At 48.2% G+C, this 16,947-nt stretch overlaps 1 protein-coding gene, 1 long non-coding RNA gene and 1 pseudogene across 2 annotated transcripts; 2 read left to right on the top strand and 1 right to left on the bottom strand.

Annotated features, from left to right (window-relative positions):
• Nucleotides 1-379: 379 nt before the first annotated feature.
• Nucleotides 380-3,790, bottom strand: LOC123108400 (receptor kinase-like protein Xa21; annotated as a pseudogene).
• Nucleotides 3,791-4,791: 1,001 nt separating this feature from the next.
• Nucleotides 4,792-6,029, top strand: LOC123108399 (uncharacterized). Its single transcript, XR_006451896.1, has 2 exons — nucleotides 4,792-5,387; nucleotides 5,481-6,029. It is a non-coding gene; the product is annotated as an uncharacterized lncRNA (long non-coding RNA).
• Nucleotides 6,030-9,094: 3,065 nt separating this feature from the next.
• LOC123108398 (uncharacterized) lies at nucleotides 9,095-11,970 on the top strand. The gene is made up of 2 exons (XM_044530193.1): nucleotides 9,095-10,180; nucleotides 11,371-11,970. The coding sequence occupies exons 1-2, from the start codon at nucleotides 9,772-9,774 to the stop codon at nucleotides 11,382-11,384; spliced, it is 423 nt and encodes a 140-aa protein (XP_044386128.1). The 5' UTR covers nucleotides 9,095-9,771; the 3' UTR covers nucleotides 11,385-11,970.
• The last annotated feature ends 4,977 nt before the right edge of the window (nucleotides 11,971-16,947 follow it).

Below are 16,947 nucleotides of genomic sequence, written 5' to 3'. Positions count from 1 at the left end.
ACAAAGATTTGCACAAGATGGGAAGGGGAGATCTGTCTGCTGAATAGAAGCCCTTGTTTCAGAAATTCATTGGGAAATCAGGTTTGGAACACTGATTTATTTTGAGCTCTTATTAAGTCATCTAAGTGAAACTTGCTTGTCCATTTAAGATATTTATGTCCCAGTTTTTCCCTTCACTCACTCCTCTCAGCCCTATGTATGAATAGATGACTTGCTTTAAATCAGAACGACATGTCTCCTACTTTGTATAGATGAGTAAAACATACATTAGCACTAGCACATACATATGGTGCAAAGCCATTTGACATGGATGCATTAGCTTCCTCTGAAATGACTCAAAGTGGATTCAAAAAGAAAGAAAAAAAGAAACATAAGATAATATACATTACTACTCTTATTTACATGAACTTCTGTTGCTAGCTACTACCCTGCCAATTCTTTGCTTTATCTAGCATGCATGTGTATGAGGCCACATGCTTTATTCTAAGGATCTCAGTACAAATTTGTCCCATATCGGGCCGCTCTTTGGGTGATGCCTTGGAGCAAGAGAGGCCTATTCTTAGAAGTGGAACAACACAATTCTCCATCATGTCAGTTGCATTGCTGTTATCTTGTAGCATTGTAGGGTCAACAACCTCATGAATATTCTTCGTAAATGCTCTATCAACAAATTCATGAAGGCTTATACCATCGTTAAATTTTTCATCAGTTGGACTACGCCCTGTTATCAGTTGTAACAGAAGCACTCCGGAGCTATAGACATCACCCTTGGTTGATATCTCTTCGCTCATTCCATATTCTGCGTTTACATGTAAAAAACATAGTAAAATTAGAGAATCGTCATTATTTGTACAACTCCATAAGGAACAAACAGAATCAATATCTTGCAAAAAAGCTTATCTCACCTGGTGGGATGTATCCTATGGTCCCTTTTAAGCGTCTTAAACTTGCTGAACTATCTTGATGTGCATTTGCTGTGCTGAACAAGAATCTTGCTAGGCCAAAGTCGATGACGTACGCAGCCATGTCAAGGCCCAAAAGAATATTGCTTGGCTTCAAGTCGCAATGTATAACTGGAGGTGCACACTGATTGTGAAGATAATCCAAAGCAACTGCCACATACAAGGCTATGGTAGTCCTTTGGCTTAAACTCAGAATATTCTTTTCACCATCTTCAGGATCTTTTACATGTAACCACATTTCTAGATTCCCATTTGGCATGTATGGGAATACTAGGGCCTTGAAATCTGCCCCAGTATGATCCACAGAAGAGCATGAGGTAATGATTTTTACAAGATTCCGATGGCGAACATTTCTTAGAGCTTCACACTCTGCTATGAAGCTCCTATCTGCCCCATTAATGTCAAGGTCAAAAATCTTGATGGCAACTTGATCTGATTGTAACTGCAGACTTCCCTTATAAACCCTTCCAAATGATCCAGAACCAATTAAGTTTGCAGAAGAAAACCTATCAGTCGCCCGTACCAAGTCTTCATATGATATCTTCTGTATCTTCTTTATGTTCTCATTGTGATGTTGCAAATGGGGATTTGCTTGCATCCGTTTCCTCCAATAAATTGTTACAATACAAGAGAAAAGGATTGCAGTGGCAGCAACAATTGGCAATAGAATCACCAGGGCTAGAACCAGTAGCCTCTGCTTTCTTTTGCTATCAGCCAGTGCCATACAAAGATACATACCTCTCGTTGGGATGATTGTACACAGATGATCATTTCCTTCGATTGAAACCGCACCAGCGATGTCAAAAACACCGCCTGTCGGAACTGCTCCATCAAAATGGTTGAAGGATAAATTCAGGTCTTGAAGTGATTTCAAGGATTTGAGGAACTCCGGTACATTTCCAGACAAATTGTTCCCAGAAATATCCATGTGTTTTATGCTGACTAAGATGGCAAATGTTTGCGGAATCCTTCCTTCAAATAAGTTGTTTTGCATCTCAAGATACTCCAGGTCAACACACTGGCTGAGAGTTGATGGGATGTTGCCAGTCAGCCTGTTATTTGATATGTTGATTTTCTTCAGATGAAGGAGACTTCCAACTTCATCAGACATTCCTCCAGACAAGTAGTTGTTTGACAAGTCCAGCTCTATAGAAAGCGTAGAGATTGTCAAGATTTTGCTTGGTATACGCCCATCTAGTGAGTTGTGAGCAAGGTTGAGTATGGTGAGTTGAGTGCATCGTGCTATACTTGCAGGTATTCTTCCACTGAAGTTGTTATGATCCAATTCCAGCATACTCAGCTGGACAAGATTGCCAAAAGTATCTGGAATCTGACCTGAAAGCCTGTTATGTGCAAAGGATAGCTTGACCAATTTGTTCAATTTCCCAATTGTTGGTGGTATATTACCAGTGAAAAAATTGTATTCCATGTACAATATACTGAGGCTCTTAAGGTTGCCAATCTCCGGTGGTATAGGTCCAGAAATTTGGTTGCTATTCAGCCACAACGAGTCAAGACTATTTGAAAGATTTCCAATAGAACTTGGCAATTTCCCATTGAGATTGTTTCCATCCAGGTCCAGCATGTTCAATCTGGAGCAGTTAGATAGTGAAGAGACAAATCCCCAGTCATCTGCTTCTAGCTCGTTGGATGCCAAATCGAGGTGCACTAAATTTGGCAGTGAGCCGAAGAATGGTATGAATCCAATAAATCTATTATTGTTCAAGTCAAGCCAGCGGAGGTGGTAAGCTTTGAGAAGAGAGGCTGGGATTGGTCCATCAAAATTGTTTCCTGAGAGTATTAAGTCCTCGACATTATGCAGGGTGTAGCCGACTGCCGACATCAAAGGGTAATATTCCAACAAGTGAGTTGTCAAATGTGCTAAGACTTTTCAGGGATGACATGTTGAATATAGAGGGTGGAACTGGTCCAGATAGGTTGTTTGTACTCAAGGTCAATATCTCTAATGCTGGAATATAACCTAAGCTCTCCGGGATGCTCCCAACTAAATGATTGTTTGTGAGACGAAGACGAAGTAGGGAGGAAAGGTTCCCTAGTGAGGAAGGTATTCTTCCTGAAAGATGGTTTCCCCCTAAATAGAGATGCTTAAGAGGGGAAGAGGTGACAGTAACAGAAGGTATGGAACCAACGAAATTGTTCTGTGTGAGGCAAATGGCACCAAGTGACAAAGTGTTGAGGAGAGTCTTTGGGAGTTCTCCAGTAAGACTATTGCTCATGAGCCTAAGTACTTGAAGAGATGAACTATTTGCCAAGGACTCAGGGATGACCCCTCCAAGAGCATTGATCCCGAGATCAACATATGTGAGATGACGGCAGCTGCCCAAAGATGGCGGTATGTTGCCGGTAAGTGTGTTGCTGGCCAGATCTAATATGCGCAGCTCAGGAAGGTTTCCGAAAGCAGGAGGGATGCTCCCTTGGAGCTTGTTTTTGCTAAGGTTAATCTCTTGAAGGCGCTTGCATTGGCTAAGGCTAGCTGGGATCTCTCCACTGAGGGAATTTTTCCTCAAGCCCAGGACTTGAAGTTGGAAACATGCAGAGAGTTGGGGCGGGATGGTACCTTCCAAAGTGTTCATGCTGAGGTTGAGGTTGGTGAGTCTGCTCAGCAGGCCAAGCTCGGACGGCACGCCACCACCGAAGCTGTTGTTGGACAGCTGGAGCCCTGCCAGCCAAGTGAGGTTAGCAATGCAAGGAAGGATGGAGCCTGAGATGCCTTGGGATTCAAGGTCCAGCACGATGACACGCTGAGGGGACATCGCACCGCAGGTGATCCCGTGCCAGTTGCAGAACTCCATGGACACATTGCTCCATGAAGTTAGAACTCCGGCGGGTGCCGAGAGCCCGGACTTGAAGCACAGGAGGGCTTGTCTATCGCTTTCTGATTCATCGCAGATGCCTAGTAACGGTAGGCTGCAGAAGAAACCCAAGAAGAGGTAGAGAAGCCGACAGAGGCCTGGAAACAACAAAGTTGCCATTACTCTGCTATCGGCCTGGATGAATGGAAGCTCTCGCTTTGCAACAGGATGTTGAAGTGTGGTGTGATGGTACAGCTCACTGCACCCACTTTAAATAGAAGGGCGGCAATGCAATTTGATCATTCAGTTCTGACGGAGGAGCAGGTACGCAATACCATAACAGAATGTGTGATGACACTGATGATGCTGGCACACACACGCAACCAAGTGACGTACGATGGAAAGTTAACACCTAGTTTAGGGTAAGCATATGATTGACTGACTACTCGTACTGTAAGCAAAAAACATGCAGGCTCAGCACTGGTTGATTAATGAGGCGAGAAGCTTCCTCAGAAGAGAGAGAAAGAGAAAATTTTCAAAGGTGAGGATGCAGGTTAATAGTTAGAACAAATATAATGGTTTGGTTGGGGTCCTCTCCAGCCAAACTAGATGGTTTCTCCAACTTCAAGTGGGAATATACTATCCCTGGCCAAAAAAAAAAATCAGAATACGAGTGCAATAGAGTAACTGGGCTCGGACGACTGAGGCACAAAAGAAATCTTATGGAAGCAATAGGTACTAGCTACTATAGCTAACTCCAAAAACGATATCCGCATTGAGCCAAACTGGGCCAGCTCCACAATATTTGTCTGAAGTGCAGTCTTCTCCCTATTCTTTGACGGGTATGGTCTGAAGTAGCACAGTCTTCGTCTTCGCACATGGTTGGTATGAATGGACGCGTTTAATTATTCAATATTTATTCGTTATTTTGACTAGTTGAACGCGTGAGATAGGTATCTCAACTGAGTGCCTTGGTGAGACGAATCCGGTAGATGGAGTAACTCGACTCGGACAACTGAGACTTAACAGAAATCTTATGGAAGTAGTAGCTACTAGCTAGCAACTCTGAAAATGAAATCCGCAATGAGCCAAACTGTGCCAGCGCCACAATTTTTGTCTGAAGTGCAGTCTTCTCTCTATTCTTTGACGGGTATGGTCTGCTGTAGCATAGTCTCGTCTTCGTCTTCGCACATGATGGTATGAGCCGTGTTCCCTCTTTAATTATTCGCTATTTATTCGTCATTTTGACTAGTCGAGCGCGTGTGGTAGTTCACTGGGTAAGAATGAAATAGATAGCTCAGCTGAGTGCGTTGGTGAGATTAATCTGCATGTATAAGTACCCACGCAGGAGGCTTGTTTGGAGGCAGTCATCAGTGACAGAACCACCTACTACTCAAGTACTGATCGACTACTAAGCTGTCCCTTTGCATAGGTAGCAAGTGAGAATCAATGGCGACATATATGGGCTCCCAGCTAGTCATGTCGCACGGGAAGGGACGTCTGTTGAGCTCTCGTTCCTCCTCATCCTCCGTCGGGCGAATAACTGTTACGCCTCTGGCTGCTCAAGTAACCCGAGTCACTCGGGCCGTCCAGCATCCTCCACCCGGTCCAGGTTCACTCGGCTACTTATCTACTCTGCATGCACCCATTCAGTAATTAATTACACACATCTTCTTGCTAACATATATACTCCATGGCATTGCAGTTTCAGATGGACCTCGTCCTGATGGTTCAGGGAGCATACTTCAGGTCGATCGGGCCAAGAAGACGGACAAGGTTCATACGGGTTGTGGTGACCCTCCCTGCGGAAAGCGTCCTCCAAGGCCAAAGAGGATGGCTCGACAAGGCCAAGAGAAAGAGGAAGCCCAATCGCCGTTTTGATCCAACTACGTGGGAGCTGTGAGCCGAGGGCTGAGACGAGTGAGGCATCTGAGTTATCATTTGGCTGTAATCTGTTCTCCCCTTCCCCTGTTCCCCTGTTCCCCTCTCGAACCTACCCTTCTTCCTCCTCCAGATCCCCAATCTCCTTCCCCAAAAACCTTGTATCTGGATATGAATCAGTGCTAGTTAGCAAAGAGGAACCTAACAGAAACTAATGGCGTCTATGTGCTCCCAGCTGGTGCTACTCATGTGTCATGTCGCAGCAGGGGAAGCGGCTGTGGAGCTATCTTACCTTCCTTAGCTTGCAGGAGCACGTGCTGTGTTGTGTTTAATATAAACTCAATTGGACAGAGTATAAACTCAGTTTGCTGAATAAATTTGCCCCAACAGTGTTGTGTTTAGTATGAAGCTCAATTGGACAGAGCACGTGCTGAGCTTTTATCGCTTTCTTTTGGTTTTTGGTGTTAGTAATTTGGGCCGGAGTGGAGGTCTTGTAATCTTTAATTTGGAACGAGAAAATAAAGCTTGAAGTCAAAGGGTACTCAAAATATCATACAGATGCGGTCGTTGAAGAGCTGGGTTCTGAGCCATGGCGTTTGTCATGCATCTATGGGGAAGCTCAAGTCCTGGAAGGGTACAGAACATGGGATACTCTGAAATCTATTGCCTCCAGCCATGGCTCGTGATTGGAGACTTTAACGAGGTTCTTCATCACTCCGAGCACGAGGGGATTGGTCAGCGAAGCCAGTAGCAGCTTGATGGCTTCAGGGATGCGTTGGATATATGTGGCTTGGCTGATCTAGGCTATTCTGGTAAGCCATGGACATTTGAGAAAAAAGTCGCTGGCGTGTGGATCCTGTACTAGAGTCAGATTGGACAGAGCAGTAGCTGATCCTTCGTGGTGTGCTATATTCCCTTCGGCCCAGCTAGATCATGAAATAGCGGCTTGCCCCGATCATGTACCGTTGATGATCAAGTTTTCTGATGAGTTTTTGAGGGAGGAGGGGGTATGTCCTTTTAAATATGAACTTATGTGGAAGACGCACCCCAAACTGATTTTCTTTTTGTTGAATCAGGATGGAAGAAGAATCCTTCAAGCATGCCAGTTAAGGAGGTGCATGAGAAACTTCTGTCGCTGTCAGGCCTTGCAAACTGGGATCGGCAAACTTTCGAAAGTGTGAGAGTGGAGATTAAATAACTGAATAGAGAGTTGGAGATTATGCGCAATGTTCCTGCTCGTGTTGGCCCTATTCATGTCAAGTTGAAGACCACAGAGCGTCAGAGCGCCTTGTGAAATTATACTACACGGAGGAGGTCCTTTGGAAGAAAAGATCAAAAGTTGAACGCCTTGCTCATGGTGATAAAAATACATGTTCATCTTTGAACCTCCCTGCGCAGAGGGATTTTTTTTGTGATAAAATCCCTTGCTAGAGCGAATGGTGGGGTGATTGACGACCAAATTGAGTTGGAGGCAGTTACAACTCATTCTTTAAGGAGCTATTCACTCTGAAGGAGTGTCAAATATGCTAGAAGTTTTAAACTCTGTCCCAAATAAAAGCACCCTTGAAATGGGTGCCTTTTTGTCAATTCCTTATACAGTCGAAGAGGTAAAAAATGCTTTGTTTCAAATGTTCCCTACTAAAAGACCCGGCCGGATGGATTCCCGGAACACTTTTTTCAGAAACAGTAGGATATCCGTGGGGATGAGGTGACAAAGGTTGTTCTTCGAATTGTCGATGCTGAAGAGTGTGGAGAGCGTCAACAATACATGTCTGGTTTTGACTCCCAAGGTAAAGAATCCAATCTTTCTTACACAATTCCACCCCATAAGCCTTTGCATTGTCCTTTATAAGATTGCTTCTAAAGTGATTGTTAGTAGGTTGAAAGAAGTGCGTCCGGAGATTATTTTAGATGAATGGTCTGCTTTGTTCCTGGCCACCTCATCACAAAGTAAAAAAAAATTGTTGCGGATGAGTGTTTACACTTAATGAATATGAAAAAGCTTTAAAGCACCGTCATTATGCATTGAAATTGGACATGGTGAAGGCATATGACAGACTGGAGTGGGCCTATCTAGAGGCAATTATGCTTAAACAGGGTTTTGCTGACAGAATGGATGTAATTGTGATGAATCTTGTCAAATCTGTCTCATACTCAATTTTGTTGAATGGTAAGAAGTTTGAGGATTTTAAATCATCGAGAGGTACCCGTCAGGAAGGCCCCATATCATCTTACATGTTCTTGTTGCCAGCAGAGGGCTCTTCGGGCTTCCTCAAATCTATAGATCAGTTATCTCAGATTGGTGGAATTCAAGTGGCTTCATCAGCTCCATGCATTAACCATCTTTTATTTGCATAGGATAGCTTGTTGTTTTTCAAAGCAAGTGGTTTAGGTGCAACAGAGGTGTCATACTGTTGGATTCTTATTGTCAAGCGTCGGGACAAATGAAGCGGCCAGAGGCCTACGGCAAGATTCCCTAGAACCCACAACAGCTGAGTATGATTCGATCCAATGTGTATATTTGCAGTAAGAGTAGAACGGGAAAATGAGTCTTCCAGTCAGCAGTCATGAAGACCCGGTCATATATTAACGAATGGGGTCAGACCATATCAAACTTGTAGCTCATATATGTTCTTTGCAAACCCGCCCAAGTTAAAAGAGGATCAACGATCTTTTTTTTGAGAGACAAGAGTATCAATAATCTGTGTGGATCAATGATCTTTTTTTGTACCGTCATGATTGAAGATGAAGAGATTGGATGTTTTCTTGGAAAAAAAAAAGCTTCCCTCCGCTCGTAATCCACGAGCCTCCCCACCGTCGCTTCATGGGCCTGGGAAGGGCCAACCACGAGGACACAAGGAAGGGGTCCCAGAAGGATAGGGAGGCTACCTCTCTTCTTTCTCGACTCTCCACCTGACCCCTTTCTTGCCTCGAGAAAGAAAAATCGATCCCCTTCTTCTCTCTGTCAATTTTATCGCAATATCGAGTGCACTGAGTCGAACGAGAACAAGATCCTTAACTGTCAGTGTTGCCTATCTAGTACCGTCATCTTTGGTGCGCATCTTGTAAGATCCTAACACACTTGTGTACCACAGTTTTATAGAAGGTAAAACATTAAGTATAAGAAGACTACAACTCATTGTAACAACGTCTGCTTTTTGAGCATTTTACGTAGCGTAGTTGTCGCTGAAACAGTCACTGTAGCGTCTGTTTTTTTGTTCGGTTTTCCATATAAGAAAGAATGTTTGTAAAAGTGCAAACATTTTATTTAAAATCCGTACAAGTTTATTAAATTTGAGCATTTTTTCAAAAAAAATCCGTATAAGAAAGAATGTTCGGATCGCTCGCTTTCACCTCCGCGCCCAAACTCCCCGCCCCGTCCGCTACAAATACGCCCCAGCCGCCAGCTTGTCCTCCACACCAACCAAATTCCCCACCACCGGCGACCTCGTCAGCCAGCGATGTCGGGCCGTGGCAAGGGAGGCAAGGGGCTGGGCAAGGGACCTCCTCCCGAACCCGGACGGCAACGTCTTCCTCGACACCGACGCCGCCCTCTTGCGCTGCGGCGGCGGCGACGGGTACGCCATCGCCACCCTCCGGAAGACGTCCCGCAGGATGCCGCTCAGGGACGACGGCATGCTCAAGGAGCCGGTGCTGTTCAAGCTCTGCCTGTACCGCTCCGCCGAGGGGTGGCGCTCCAGAATTGTGCAGGTGGCCGAGCCGCTCCGGGACAGGGTGTGGCCGCCCGGTGGTGGAGACAGGGCGGTACCATGAGATGAACAAGGTGATCACGCTCGGAGGCCCGCGTGGCACGGTTTGCTGGGTTGACCTCTGGCGCGGCATCCTCGTATGCAACGTGTTCGACGAAAATCCCGTGCTCCACGACGTGCCTCTGCCGCAGCCGGCCAGGGGCAACTAGGCATCTTACACCTACCACAAGTGTGTTGGAATAAGCCACGGCGGTGGTGATCAGTGTGCATGCTGGTGGAGCCGGGCACTGGTTTGTGGCCGTGGAAACTGGCCTGCGGAGGACGTGGTGACCGCCGAGGAGTACCACCCACCTGAGACCTACCCGGAAGGCTTCCACTAGAAGCCACGCCATCAACCCCACTGCGATGGCTGGAAGGCCACCACATGGAGCATGCCGATCCCGATCCTTTCATGGAAGGACTGGAGCCCTGGCTGCACTGTCTATGTCGATGAGATCGTCGTTGAGCCATTGCACTACAAGCTGCTGCCTGGAACGCCAGGCAGTATCAGTGACAGTGAGCCCACCGAGTCCATGTTGCTGTCAGTCCTCAGTCCTCGCCGCGGGTTTCCCCACAATGAGTATGGATGATGATGTTGTTGTGTACCTGCTGTCCAAGGCATGCTCCGCTGGCGAGATGGAAGTGGTGATTGCTGTTGATTTGAGGAAGAAGACATTGCGAGGAGTGGGCAAGCTTGTTGCCGGAAAAGACTTCACTGACACGCGCAACCGCACCACTGAGATGTCCAAGTATCTCAGTCTCAATAAGACTGCAGGTAACTTTGCTTTACTGCTACTTGCTTCTTGTGTACTATGTTACAACCTGTATGAAGTGTCTAGTTAATAGTTATACGTCAGTACTTGCTTGGCAATCTGATTTCATATCGTCTCCATGAGCAGGGGCGTGCCCCCCCCCCCCCCCCCCCCCCAACGATCGACAATTTTAGTAGGAGCGACGAGTAATTACCAACGAGATTAGATCAATATACGTACTCGGCCCCCCTATACTCGAATCCTGGCTCCGACACTGTCCATGAGAGTATGATGATTGTTAATATAGTGAAGTTGTGTGAGGGCTAAAGCTTGGTATGCCCCTGTAAATTGGACATGCCCCTTTATTAATTTGGAAACGGCTAAGACCTAGGGTCTTATGGTACTCTTTTGTTTAGTATGGTCTGAATGGCCAACTTCAGACATTACTAGACTTATTAATTCAAGAGTGTCAGGCGATGGTGTGCAGTGGGAGGTAGCAATTATAGTTGTTATATTCTACACTTTGCTGTGTAACTGGCATATCAGCTGATAAAACAGTTTCTGGTTTTGAGGCCACACCGCCATAGTAAGGGAAAAAACAGTGAATTATGTAACATTTATGTCAGAAAAACAGATGAACAGGTGATGGTGGGATGTTGTCAGAAAAACCCTGACATCATATCTTGAACCGACAGTTGTTATATAGAGGAGTTTGAATGAACACTGTAAAGGCAGAGAATATGCATTGAAGTAATGGTGTTTAGACCTGTTTGTAGCCAAATGTAGTACTATCTATGATACTAGCGTGCCATTTGAGGAGAATTTTCCTTAGATTCCATTTTAGAATCTGTGCTGTCAACATTCCTAAACTTTTAATTGCTAATACACAAAAACTTATCTGGATTCATCCTCCACAGATGTTATTGCTAGATATTTCATATTTTTTCATCTCATTATATACATTTTCTATTGACAGCTAAATAAAAAAAGTAATGGTCATGTTTGTTATGAATACCGTCTTGGTTTGCAGAATGATGAACGGAGGCATCAAAAAGATATTTGATGGCCAAAACTAGCAGAAAAATAACTGTTGCAGTGGTCTGTTTTAATCATTATTATTGCTCAAAATGTTGCTTACTGTTTTGTACTAGTATTACTGAAGGACATCTTATACTATGCTTCACTGAACAGAAGATTGTATTTCTTGATGTAGGGCACTTGAATTAGCTATTGTATTTGGTACAGACAAAAGAGAAGAGGAATAGAGGATAAACGAACTGAGCAGTAGAAAGTGGCAAGGAAAGAAGAAGTATACTGTATACATGTGCCTTTGAGATTTAAGGTATCATTCGCCGAAGCCCACACATTCCAACACTTATTTGGTGCGAGGTTTCCCTGGAAGCACACTTATTATGTTTTGATATAGTAGCATCGCAGCGTGGCACTGACGAGATGAGTATATGGGATGATTTGTGGTAGCATATTTTATCTTGAAATGGATGAAGCTAGCAAATGATAAATGGCCTTTGTATCTGTTTAGGCAGCAATACTCTCTGAATTAAGTGTGTTGTCACCAGTCCTATTGATATGTGCTAGCTCTGTAAATGTCAGTTAGAAGAAAACATCTACCGTAAACTGTTTTCACTCATCTCTGACACATCTTTGTCTCGTCAGTGATAAAATGACATCTGAACTAGTATTGTTGCACAGACTCAACAAATAGTCTCTTGTACCATTTCCCAGTGATCTGGGACACACACAGGCATAGGTCAAAATACTTCCAGGCTGCTGGTATACTTGTGTCGTTCCTGATCTTGCCGTCCTGGCACTGTTGACCATGCTTATGCCAATCTTTTAGTAGTATAAATGCTTAGAAACCAAAAGAAATTATATGGAGCACGTACCTTCCAACAAAAAATGCTAAGTGGTTGATTATATTCTCTGTTTTATGATGGGCTCAAGCTACTACACTGTATTTATACAGAAATGAGGTTTTTTGACTGTGATTTAGCATATAAACACGATCCCTATGTCTGCAGTGCTCAGAGCTTTCTAGTTAATTCTGTTTTAGAAGAAAAAGCTATGTAATCTGTCGCTGTTCCATTATTATTAACACCTCTGCGCTACTATGTCTGCAGTGCCCATAACTTCGTGAATTTAGGTGTGCTTGAAGGTATTATTTTCCATTTGATATGTGACTATATTCAACTTATTCTTCTTGGGGTATCTCAAACTTTTACTACATAATGAATATGTAATGTTGTTTCAAGTTTTATTTATTCATTTATGAATATGTAACTAACACAATTAAAAGTACGACATGTTTATAATGGATGGAGGGTAAACAGAGCCCAACACAACTTCTGTATTCTGCAATCTGCAGTTATCATGCAGCGTTGCACGAGTTGGTGGGCATGGATGTGCTAACTGTGGTGACTAAGGCAGTTCTAAACAAATATCTGTGTAGGCCTCTGGCTTTGTGTTTTAGTTAGCTTTTCTTTATCAACTTTACAATTTCTGCAACTGGTGTCTGCTGACTGCCAAGATCAACCCAGGAGGAAATTTGGAGGTATTACAAACTAAAATTTCCGGTTTGTAACTAGTTTTAGAGGGAGAAACTGCTCTCTCCAACTGTACTCAGAACCTGAAAGTGACTCATGTAACGAAAATGACATGTGTGAGAGTGCAACAGAATTCAGTGCGTTAGTGGGGCATTTTAATTGGGTACTATTTGGTGCATAATCTGGCTTTTGGAACATAGGCCTTTGCAACTTGGCCGCTCGGGTAAAATCGAGTAATTGACAAAAAACTACCACATTTCACGTATCCGTCCCACAGAACTACCACATTTTGAAAACTGACCAAAAACTCCAGATTAGTGATAATTTTGTGACAAAAAACTACCAGGTTGAGTTGATGACCGTTTTTATGATTTTAAACCTGTTTATGACATGCGGGACCCGCGTGTCAGAGCTGATGTGGCGGAAAAGTTACCTCCGTTTATTTCGACAGTTAGATTAACCGTTATTACAGGTGGGTCCCACATGTCAACATCTACCTTCTTCTTCCTCATCCTCTTTCTCTCTTAAGCATTTCAACGAACACTTGGTGTTCGTACCCGCGTGGTGAAACAGAGCATGGGCACGCTGTCGAGGACGCGGAGCTCGCCCTACCGCGTCGCCGGTGGCCTTGTCTGCAAGCTCGTGGCGTTGGCCGCCGCGAGCCTGGTCGCGAACCCCAGCCTCAGGCAGCTCGCCAGCGTCTCCTCCCTGCCCTCCATCTCCCCCCGCAGTGCCGCGTCGGCCAACCGGAACGCCTGCTGCCCCTTGTCCTCCCCCGCCGCCCACTGGCAGAGCTCCACGCTCGTCAGCGCTCGCCCGGCCACCAGCTCCAGCAGCACCATGGCGAACTAGTACACGTCCCACTTGGTGCTCGACTTCGTCGTGTTCTTGGCCGCCTCGGTGCCCGGTAATGCGCGGCCGCCTCGGCGGAGGAGGAAGGCCCGGCGCCGGCCAACGGGCTCGCCCCTCCTCCTGCTCCGGGCGGCGGCGGCGACAGGTCAGCAGGCTCTTGTCGTGGAGGTATGCCAGGCCTCTTGCCATGCCGCGCGCGATGCGCAGCCGCGCGCTCCACCCGAGGTTCATCGGCGGCGTTCCCGGGTCCAGCAGCGGACAGGGCGCGACACCGGAGCTGGACGTGTCGTGGACGCTGGCCGTCGAGAAGAGGACGAGGAGGAGGAGCGCGCGGAGCATAGGAGAGGAGGTGCCCGTGGGCGGCGCGGGCGAGCACTGGCCTGAGGGCGCCGGAGCCGGCTTTTTTCGCGCGGAGGAGGAGGTCTTTGGCATGGACGGACCACTCCGGCAACGGGCTGGGTGGATGCGATGGCGGAGGAGCGGCGACGCCCTGCCCGACCACATGCGTGCTCGAATGATGCACATGAAGTGTTTGTTAAAATGTCAGAGAGGGAAAGAGGAGGAAGAAGAAGAATGACATATGGGCCCCACCTGTCATAACGGTCAACATGGCAGTCAAAATAAACCGAGTTGGTGATTTCCGCCACGTCAGCCCTGACAAACGGGCCCCTCCTGTCATAAACGTGTTTAAACCGTCTAAAATTGCTATTTTACGAAAGTGATAGTTTTTTGTCACGAAATTATCACTAATCTGGAGTTTTTGGTCAGTTTTCAAAATGTGGTAGTTCTGTGGGACGGATACGTGAAATGTGGTAGTTTTTTGTCAATCACTCGGTAAAATCACTTAGTTGTTGGAGATGTTAATACCCTGTTCGTAAAACCTCGGGTCTATGATGAAAAAGTTGTAATCGAAAGCAGTTTCATGCCAACATGGTAGTTATGACTTATGAACTTGCTGTGGGGTCTCATTGTAAAAGCAACTTGAAATTGCAGTGACTGTTAACTTTATACCTCTGTTCAGAAAACTGGAGCTGCTGTTGTAGTTAAATACAACTTCTTTTGCTTGAGTTGTGTTGTGAGGCATTAGCAGTACTTGATGGCAAGTCCTATTTATTTTACAGCTCACTTGGTAGAACCAGGGGTCCTACAGGACCTGCTCCAGAGGTTGTAGGGGAAGGATGGAGTGGGACGGGGCGATGATCGGGCGCGCCGGCGGCTGGGCGCCGTCGCGTTGGAGGGAGATGGCGGCGGCTAGGGTTAGAGGCGGCTAGGGTTCCGGCTCCTATGGGAGCCGGGCAATAGGGATAATAATATTCTTATTGCTTAATTCCAAAAAGAGTCTTACAGCCTATATTTATAACCTAGATAACTTGCATAAGAATTAACCTAAGATAACTTGCATAAGAATTAACCTAAGATAACTTGTGGGCTAAGATTGTCCGGTGGGCCTAACTAAACCGGCCATAACACTTCTCCCCGCCTACACAAACAGCTCGTCCTCGAGCTGTAAGGTGGGGAAGCGCTGGCGGAACTCCTCGAGGGGATCAACCAGCGTCGAACACCTTCTCGACAGCTGGGGCGGCCAGGTCGGCGGCGACGGCGTCCTCCAGAATGTAGTCTGCAACATCCAAGTAGAAGAGTCGCGGGCAGGCATGGCCGGGCGTGTAGGGCTCGTCGCAGTTGAAGCACAACCCTTGGTGGCGACGCTCGAGTAGCTCGGCTGAGGTGAGCCAGCAGAACGGGCGCGCCGCGGTCGCGGCGAGGGGTGCCGCAGAAGCCTGCGTAGGCCGACCCTGCGCGGAATCCGGCCCGGGTAGCGACCCAGTGGTCCGAGACGGTGATTCCTGCTGGATGGCCACCGCGCGCCGCTCGAACGCGTGGGCATAGTACATGGCCAACTGGAGATCCTGGGGTCCCCGAAGCTCCACGTCCAGCGGATGTGATCCGGAAGTCCACCGACAAAGAGGTCGGCCCGCTGTTGCGCCATCACGCCCGACGCATGGCATGCCAGGGCCTGGAAACGGTCGGCGAAGTCCTGCACTGTGGAGGTGAAGGGAAGGCGGCCGAGCTCCGCCAGGCGGCTCCCGCGAACTGGAGGCCCAAAGCGAAGGAGGCAGAGCTCGCGGAAGCGCTCCCAAGGGGGCATGCTGCCCTCGTCCTGCTCGAGGGCATAGTACCAGGTCCGGGCTGCACCGCGGAGGTGGTAGGATGCCAGCCAAGTGCGCTCCGACACGAGCGTGCGCTGGCCACGGAAAAACTGCTCACACTGGTTGAGCCAGTTAAGCAGGTCCTCCGTGCCGTCATAAGTGGCGAAATCGATCTTGGCGAACCGTGGCGGCGTCTGGGTCGGCACGCCATGGCCGATCGGCTTGGCGGTGCGGAGCAGTGATGATGACGGCGGCCGGTCAACGGCGGGGAGGCCGTCGTAGGCCCACGCGGAGTCGGACGAGGCCCCAGACTGCAGCGTGGGTACCGGCGGGTCCCGGCCTCTGTGTAAACTGGCGGTGGCGATGTCCCAGTTAGCCAGGCCGGGATCGGGGACGGTGACGGTGGAAACCGGACCTGCTGGATCGGAAGTTCTCCCGGTGTGGACTGGCCCAGTCCGGAGCTGGGCGGCGGCGGTGGGAGCTGGACCGGCGCGGGCGATGCGATTGGCGCGGCTGGGGCCGGCGCGGGCCAGTGCGGCCATTGCGGCGCTGAGGCGGGCGCGGGAGGCGCGGGTGGCGCCGCGAGAACCGGCGCGGGCCACTGCGGCCAGGACGTCGCTAGGGCGGGCGACAGCTGGAGCAACGGATGGGCCCCGACGATCGCCGCGGGTACCGAGTACCAGGGCAGGTGCAGCAGCGCGGGGGCCCGCCGGTGTAGCCCGCCTGGAACGGCAGCAGGGCCGTCCCGCTCGGGCCCGACGCGTTCTGGATCGGCCAGTGCATCGCTGGGTGGCTGTAGGCGGGGCCCGCAGCCGGCAGGGTGGTGTGCGGGCCGGCCAAGTACAGGGAGATGCCCTGGACGGCCGTCATGAGGTCCCGCAGGGTGCTGGTCATCTCCTCCGGCATGAAGACGGAGGTTGTCGGCGGCGCGGAAGTGATGGGGGCCGGCGGCGCGGAGGTTATCGGGGCCGGCGGCGTTGGGAACCCGGCAGTGGTCATCGGGGCGGTGGTGATGATGGGTAGCGGCGGCGTGGGTGTTGATGACGACATGATCGAACCCGAGTCTCTAGATACCAAATTGGTAGAATCAGGGGTCCTACCGGACCTACTCCGGAGGTTGTAGGGGAAGGATGGAGTGGGACGGGGCGATGATTGGGCGCGCCGGCGGCTGGGCGTCGTCGCGTCGGAGGGAGATGGCGGCGGCGGCTAGTGTTAGAGGCGGCTAGGGTT

This window comes from Triticum aestivum, chromosome 5A, assembly GCF_018294505.1.
Source record: "Triticum aestivum cultivar Chinese Spring chromosome 5A, IWGSC CS RefSeq v2.1, whole genome shotgun sequence".
NCBI classification, from domain to species: Eukaryota; Viridiplantae; Streptophyta; class Magnoliopsida; order Poales; family Poaceae; genus Triticum; species Triticum aestivum.
The sequence above is the reverse complement of the archived record's forward strand: the minus strand, read 5'-3'. Positions and strand labels throughout refer to the sequence as shown.

Coding starts and splice junctions, on each gene's coding strand:
- LOC123108398 (XM_044530193.1), top strand. CDS start 9,772: ATGGCTGGAAGGCCACCACATGGAGCATGCCGATCCCGATCCTTTCAT.